This window comes from Elephantulus edwardii, unplaced genomic scaffold (genome assembly GCF_000299155.1).
Source record: "Elephantulus edwardii isolate Elephantulus edwardi_28Jun2011 unplaced genomic scaffold, EleEdw1.0 scaffold00109, whole genome shotgun sequence".
Taxonomy (NCBI): Eukaryota; Metazoa; Chordata; class Mammalia; order Macroscelidea; family Macroscelididae; genus Elephantulus; species Elephantulus edwardii.
In genome coordinates, this window is record NW_006399859.1 from 2,877,778 (window position 1) to 2,886,606 (window position 8,829).

Sequence of the window (8,829 nt, forward strand, 5' to 3'; positions counted from 1 at the left end):
CATCCTTCCCTGTACTGTCATGTGAAAATTCTCCTTTATAGACAAAGAAAAGACCAAATCCAAAGTATAACATTACTTCCTAAAGTGGTGTCACAATACACATAGGCCCAAGGGTAAGTGTATACACTGAGTGATGCAGAATTATGTCCAAGAAATCCGTTATAATAACCATTGAAATATGACGCTGGCTCTATACAATAAGCAATGGTATCAAAACAGAGAATTAAAAAGTCTTATACAACAGTACCACTAGTAATTTTTGTGTAGCTTTTCCCAGACCTCAATAGTTATATCACCATTTTTCCAATGGAAAGTGGAAATTAAAAGGTTTACAGTGGAACCAACTCAGTCTCATAAGGACAAATATAGCATAAGACAATTATATAGAAGCAGAAAGATAATTAGTAAGACATGTATGAGCATTCAAGGAGGGGAGGGGAGAGCATAGAGAGGTGTGGATGGCAACAGGTAATCATAGGATCACACAGTCTGGGGGGGGTGTAAAAGAAATGGGAAAGACCTGGCAGGGATCTGGAAAGACAGGCTGAAGATGGGCAGGGGGTAACCATAGAATCATTCATCTGGTGGGGGTTGTAAAAGAAATAGGAAAGATCTTTCAGGGATCTGGGATGACAGGTAATGGTGAACATGGATCAATGGTGATTAATTTTAGAAAATATAATACACGGGAATGAGTGTATGTGAAATGTGAATGAAGAATAGCATGAAATACAATGAAACTTTGTAAGCAAACCAGTGAAAATAAAAATTTTTTTAAAAAAATTTTACAGTGGAAACATCTAAATTAAAACTTTTGGGGGCTTATTGGTTGAGGGCTTTTGTTTGTTTTTCAGAGTCTACCCCAAATATAGCAAAAGGGTCAGTAAGTACCTTTTTCAAACCATCACCTGGCTTAGTGGGTAGAATTTTTACTAAAAGAAATCTTAAATTGTATAATAGTAATATTAAATTACTGATTAAATAGCATAAGACCTCCAAACCCCAACATATAGTCCCCTTAACAAAAACAGATAACACTACAAGACAGAAGGAAAAGGAACCAAAGGGGAAGTATCATTTCCCCTACTGAAAGCAAATTCAAATCTACAAAGGTGGGCAAGAGGCAAAAACAAAGGGGTGGGAAAAGAACTACTTCATCAGATACTATTGTTAATGAGAACTAGGTTAGTAACAGAGAAAATCTTTCAGGAAAAAAAATGCAAACTATAAAAGCCACTTACCAGACACTGAAGACTAGAAGTGATTAGGCATGATACGTGAGCAGATTAAAAGGTCTTTAGGCATAGACCACCTCGCACTCCCACCAAAAAATGAACCATGTGCAAGGAGTATGAAAGAGCAGATGAGGTAATTAGAAAAGGGTAAACATAATTTTACCTCTACAAGCCATCAACTCATAGAACAAAACTACTAGGCCATGACCAAAATTAAGCATCATTCATTCCATTCAAGACAGCCACTTTCTCAATTCACACAGATCCTCATGACAAGAAATGTTACAGAAATTATTGGATACAACCAGGTCAAATGGAGTCACATCTCAGACATTACCTATCAGAGTTTCCCCAAGCTGAGAGAAGGGAGTCCTGTGAGCATCTCGGTAGTGAATGGGTTTTATAAGTCATGACACTACTTACAAAGAACAGGATCAGAAGTCTTCTAACAAAGGAGTGCAGCCAGTGGGCAAATAACCACCATACTATGTCCTGGCATGCTCAAGAAAGGGGTTGTGCAGATTTAATCACTAAATAGGATGGAGTTCTGAGCTTGGAAAGAGGCATTAATATAAAACAGGATTCTGCTCTGCTCTATAAAGTGGGAATGAGGACTACTGATGCTTGAGGGCACCAAGCTAATACAATGGTGTAAGCTTATATATCACAGTTATAAGTCTATGTTTAAGCCCCATGACTTCAACAAGAAACTGGGTATTAGCAGTCCATGAATCAGTCATTAAGAAATCCAACCGAAATAACAAAAATGATGGTCTAGCAGAAGAATAAGACATTTGGTATAAGCTGGTGTCAGTATTGCATTATGAAAGAGACCCTACCATTTAACATCTAATTTATCTTGGAGTTGACCATTCCCTTTAAGAATACAACCTTAACTGATGTATTTATGGTTTTGCTGGTGATTGTTATATACAATAATAGCAGAACAAAGTTTTTCTATGGGCTTGTGTTTTGGCTACCGTTGGTATGTTTCATGACTACCTTCAAAAAGTCTTGCTTTCTTTTGCTACAAAGCAGCTGCAACAAACAGGAAAAAGGAGAAGTCCTGATGAGCTCACATGCTTTCTTAAAGGATCATAATTTCCCCTCCAGAGTTGAATGACGGCTTTTATTCCTCAACCACATCAACCAGAGGTATGTTTCTTACACCTGAAGCCATTACATCACTTACTAACCTTCACAGTAGGCAGAGTCTCCCTGGATAGATATATAACCACTCTTGCACTCACAGGTAGCCTTTGTATTCCAGTTTTTGCACTCTGAATTCTCACCACATTTAGGTCCCTCTGCACAAAAGTTATGACCTAAAAGGAACAAACAATTTTACATTAGAAATGAAAGGAAGAAAAGATGATCAAATAACAACACACATAATATTTTAATATTACATTATATATATACCTTATTAATACATAAACATGAACTCAGTAAGGGGTAAGGCTTAGGAATAGGAAACTTAGAGTCATAGCAAGCTTAGATGACTTCCTCCCACCCATGCTAAAAAACACAAAGACTTGTCATGGCTAAAAATGCTTGTCCATGCTAAACCTGAATCCTTTGCCAAGAGACTTCTCATCCAGCCAGATTCCTTCTAATTATTTTGTTGTATAGTTAGAGAAAGGACTATATGAAATATATGGTTTGTAAAATAAAGTTGATGCTGTTAGATGCTGTCAAGTCAACTAGGACTCATAAAAACCTTATGAATACTAGAACTAAACTTTGCCCCATCTTGTGCTATCTTGACACACTCTGATATGATTGAGCCCATTATTATAATCACTGTGTCAAGCCACATAACAGAATATTACAATGGTCTCAAAATTTGCCTAATGGAATAAGTTAAATTTTACTATTTGTTTCTTCAAAAAGCACTAGTAGGATACTGGTTAAAAAAAAAAAAAAAGAGCATCTAACTAAAAGTTCAGCAGCACAAATCCACCGGCTACTCCTGGATAGAAAGAACAAGCACTCTGCTTCTGTAAACATATGCATTCTTAGAAACCTAATGGACAGGTCTATTCTGGACTACAGAATTGCTATGAGTTGGAAGCAACTCAAGGTGATTTATATGTTTCTTCTGTGATATATTTTTCTGTTTTCTTGCTATTCATCTGTTAACTACAACTTATATATTTGTCAAAACTATATAATAATTTCTCATATTAATGTGATAAAATTTCCTTTTATCCACTATATTATTAATAAATAACAAACTCTGGTGGCTTAGTGGTAAGCAACTGTATTGTCAACACAAAGGTATGAACTCAAATAGACCAGTTAGTCTGGGCAGAAAGATGAGCAATCTCTTCCCATGTGATTTACTGCCTCTGACAACCTGCTAGCTGTCAGCTATGACTTAATGGTACATATTAACAACAACATTACTGATGGGTTACTGGTGGGAAATTTAGGTATTTGGAGGGTTTCAGTCTGAAAATAATGCCAATAGAAATAGTATTGAATGCTGCCCACACTAACCAGCAACTCCTGATGCCACCTACCCATGCCAAGGACCTGACACCACACCAGGGAGCAACACGTGCTAGGGAGCAACACACACTGAGGAGCAACATGCACCAGGGAGTGACGCTGGAATTTGAGTGTGGTACTTTGGGGGGTGGGGGGTTGTCACTAGTGTTTGGCTGGATCACATGTGACCCTTTAAGCTCAGTCAGAAGGAAGCAAGACACCGGGAGCTTGTTCTCAAAGGGAAAATCATGTCTTCCTGGTCTTCCAATCAGGTCTCCGTGCTCTACCTTGCACCTCCTCACATCCAGTCAATTAACTACCTTTAGCCCAGAGCACCTTGGGCTGCCCCAGCTGTGGCAGTTGTCTGACAGAGAAAACTGTTTCACAAGCCTTTTCTCTACCAAACTGAAGCAGATCTTCCCTTGGGTCAGAAGGCAGAGAGAAACCCAGACAGGGTAACTGTACAACCCTCTTCAGGAGTAATGATTTCAGATCAAGAACCTGGTATTGTCTCAAGCATGAAAAACTTTACCATAGTAATATCAATTAGGAGGCAGCCTACCTCATCCCCCTACACAACCCAAACAAAGATGTCACATCAAAAAGGGGGGGGGGGGGGCGGGCAAAGTGTCAATGGATTTCATGAAGCCAGAAAGTCTGATGAAACTTTCTGACCAGAACTCAAAAGAACAATGATTAAATATTTTCAATAGGTGAAAGACAAATTTGAAGAATTATAGGACAATGCTAGCAAAAATTAAGAGGAGTGTAAAAAAAAAAATCCAAAACAATACAGATAACAAAAATGAGGCATTAGAGGTTCTGGAAAAACAAGAAACAACAATCCAAAATAAGAGGACCAATATTTCAGATGCTGTCAATATGATGGAGGGACACATGAAAAGGGTTGAAGAGATGGAACACAGAACCAGTGACATAGAAGACAGTATTGTCACCACTGATCTGCTAGAACAAAAAGCAGAATCAAAATAGAAGAAAAAAGAAGAAAACCTAAGAACAATGTAGAACACCATTAAGAGAAATAATACATGCATATTTGGAATCCCAGAACAGGAAGAAGCAACTAAAGGCACCAAAAAAGTTGTGGAGGCATTATCAGATGGCATTACAAGAATAATGAAAAATGAGAGAATATATATTCAAGAAGCTGAGGGAACACTATATAGAATAGAACACAAAGGGAAAACACCAAGACATATCATAGTCAAATTAGCCAGAACCAAAGATAAGTAGAGAATTCTGGAAGCAGTGAGGTAGAAACAAAGGATAACCTATAAAAGACAGCAAATAAGATTAAACGCCAATTTGTAAGCAGAAACCATGGGAGCAAGAATACAATGGAACGACATATATAGAATGTTCAAAGAACAGACTTGTCAACCTAGAATATTGTACCAAGAAAAACTGCCCATCAAATATGAAAGAGAGACCAAGGTATTCTCAGAAAAAACAGAACCTAAGGAAGTTTGTAAAAACCAGCATTGCAGGAAACACTGAGAGAATCCAGAAATCAACCCATCTGACTATGGCAAACTGATTTTTGACAAGTAGGTGAAATTAGTTAAGTGAGAAAATGACAGCCTTTTAAACAAATGGTGTTGGCAAAATTGGAAAACCATCTGCAGAAAACTCAAACAAGATCCACACCTCATACCATACACAAAAACCAACTCAAAGTGGATCAAGGACCTAGGACTAAAACCAAAGACTATAAACTTCATTAGAGAAAACCTTAGAAGAACTCTAGAAGCCCTAATTCACAACATGAACAATCTTCCAAGCATCCTGAAAAATCTACAACCAGGAGAGGACAAAATAGATGAATGAGACCCTCTAAGAATCAAATCCCTATGCATAGCCAAGAACTTCTCCAACAGGGTAAAAAGAGAAGCCATAGACTGGGAAAGAATATTTGGTAATGGCATGTCTGATAAGGGACTTATACATAGAATTTATAGAATACTCAAGCATCACAACAAAATAAAGGTAAAGAAACCAAATGAAAAATGAGCACAGTATATGAACAGACACTTCAACAAAGAAGACATTCAGATGTCAAACAAGCACATGAAGAAATCCTCAAAATCCATAGCTCTAAAAGAGATACAAATCAAAACAACTATGAGGTATCATCTCACCCCACCCTGTAAGAATAGCAAAATTTAACATAACAACAAACATCAAATGCTGGTGAGGTTGCATAAAACCTGGAACCCTTATTCACTGTTGGTGGAGTGTAAAATGGTGCAACCATAAGGAAGGCACTATGGTGCTTTCTCACAAAGTTGGAAATAAAAATATCATTTGACCCAGCAATTCCACTACTAGGCATATACCCTAAAGAAACCAGAACTGTCACCCAAACAGATGTATGCACACATATGTTTATTGCTACTTTGTTTGCAATAGCAAAGAGTTGGAAACAACCCAAGTGCCCAAGAGGAACAAATGGATAGGGAAGCTGTGGTATATTCACACAATGGAATATTATGCAGCACTGAAAAACAAGGAACTCATGAAATATTATACCATGGAGGATATTATGTTGTGTGAATTATTTCAATCACAAAAGGACAAATACTGCATAATGCCACTATTATAAAACAGGACTGACGTGAGGATTTGGGGAAAATCAGAAAAAGAGGGGATAAATAATGTACTTTTTATAAAGTATTTTTGGCATGACAAGAGTCCAGAAAAAGAGCTATATAGTAAAGTGAACTAGGAGCAGGGTGTACTGCATAACAAGATTTTTTTTTCCAAAGAGAAACGTGAACTGGGGCAGGGGGTGTGGGGGTGTGGGGGTGACAGGGAAGAAAATGTACAACAATAGAAGAATGGAAATCCAAGTTCTCTATAAACTTTCATTAAAAGATACCTATTCCTTGTCACAGATATTTTTTCTTTGAAAAGCACCTGTAGAAATTATTTCACTGAAGATGTGACTAAGCTCAAACTTATTTTGTCCAAATAGCACTTTATTTTTGTTGTTGTTGTTATGTGCCATTGAGTCAACCGCTCCTCAGACCAACCCTGTGAACACCGACTCTGAATCCTGCTCTATCCTGAACCAACATCACTACTGTCTCTGACACAACTGTCTACATTGCCACAATCACAGTCAGTTCATCCCATCCAAGGTCTTCCTCTCATGTGTTGACCTTCTACACTTCCAAGCATGAGTCCTTTCCAAAGACTGGTCCATTCTGGCAACATGCTCAAAGTATGTGAGACAGAGTTTCAAATCCTAGCCTCAAAAGAGGACTCTGGCTTCACTCTCTGTAGGACAGACCTGTTTGTTCTCTCGGCAGTCCATGGTATGGCCAATACTCTTCTCCAGCACCACAGTTCAAAGGCTTCAATTCTCTTTCTCTCATCCTTAGGGATTACCCAACTTTAACTTCTCATTAACAAGCAAATGAGAAGATCATGGCCTGGATCAGGTGCATCTGTCTCTGAACTGACATCATTGCTCTTTAATACTCTGGAAAGGTCCCTGGCAGGAGACTTTCCAAAAGCAACTCATTTTTTCTGTTTTATTTCCTAAATGCTAGGGCCAAGAGTGTTGATTGTAGATCTGAGCAAGATGAAATTGTTAACAACCTTAATTTTTTTCCTCCATCTATCAAGATGATGCCAATTGGCCCAGTGGTAAGAATCTTTCTTTTTTTGATGTTGAGATACAATCCATATTGAAATTTTCATTCATTCCTTGACCTTTTGCAGCAAATGCTTCAAGTCCTCTCCAGTTTCAGAGATCAAGGTTGTATTATTTACATATCGCAGGTTGTTGAAGAGTCTTCCTCCAATCCTCATGCCACATTCTTTTTCATAAAATTTAGCCTCGTTAATGATCTGTTCTGCATATCGTCTGAAAAGGTATTCCTGGTGTATTCCTTACTTGATTTCGAAACTGTTCTGTTTGTACAACAGCTTCCTGGTATAGGCTTCACATGAGCACAGTTAAATGTTTTGGGATTCTCATTATCCTCAATGTTAGCCATAATTTGCTGTGATACACACAGTCAAAAACCTTTGCATAGTAGATAAAAACACAAATGGACATTCTTCTGGTACTCTTTTCAACAAAAGCAGATTCTAGACCCTTAGATATTCTATATTGCCCTTTCCAAACTATATTGTCAGTATGCGCCACCAAGTTGAAACTGACTCACAGCTGCCCCTCTTGCAGGCTTTCAGAAGCTTAAATCCCAGAAGAGACTGCTCATTTTTCTACCAAAAAGCAGTTGATTGATTTGAACCATGTGCCTTTGGGTTGGAGGTACAACTCCTTATTCCTATAATGCCAAATCTAGTGCTTGCTTATGTCAATGAAATAGGTCCTTTTGGCATCTGACTTTCTTCTCTGGTGAAGTGTCTACTCTTATCTTGTGTCCATTTCAATTTGTCTTTTTCTTGTGATGCTAAAGTATTATGTAAATTTTAGATATGAGTCCCTTATCAGATTTGTCTTTGCCATTTTTACCCCCTGTGTGTGGGCTTTTAACCCTGTTGGAGAAGCTTTTAATGTGCATAAGGATTTGATTTTTAGAAGATTCCCTTCATTTATTTTATCTTTTAAAAATTCCTACTTAATAGAGAGAAGTAAATCAAAACAACAGTGACATAGCATCTCATCCAGCAACAATAGCAAAGTTCAACAGGAAAGTAAACAACAGATGCTGGTGACAATGTAGCGAGATAGAAACTCTCTTCTGGTGCTTTCTCAAAAAGTTGGAAATAGACCTATCGTTTGTCTCAGCTATGCACTATTAAGAATATACCCTAAAGAAACCAGGGTTGTCACACAAACCAATATATGCACATTCATATTTATTGCTGCCTTATTCATAATAGCAAAGAGGTGGAAGCAGCCCAACTGCCAATCAACAAAAGAATGGGCAGAAAAATAGATACATTCATACAATGGAAAAACACTGAAAAGCAACGAACGTGTAAAACACTTCACAACATGGATGAGTTTGGAAGACATTATTTTGAGTGAAAAATCTCAGTCACAAAAGTAAAAATACAGCATAAGATTGCAGTTATAAAAATAGAATGGGAATACTATGCTGCA

The 8,829-nt window shown here is 37.6% G+C and overlaps 1 protein-coding gene across 2 annotated transcripts in view; it reads right to left on the bottom strand.

Annotated features, from left to right (window-relative positions):
* NELL1 (NEL-like 1 (chicken)) overlaps positions 1-8,829 on the bottom strand; it is a 1,108,018-nt gene that overhangs the window by 767,297 nt on the left and 331,892 nt on the right. For both annotated transcript variants that reach the window (XM_006892008.1, XM_006892009.1), the window contains exon 12: positions 2,432-2,560. In XM_006892008.1, the coding sequence (XP_006892070.1) occupies positions 2,432-2,560 (129 nt within the window). The remainder of the gene's footprint in view (positions 1-2,431; positions 2,561-8,829) is intronic.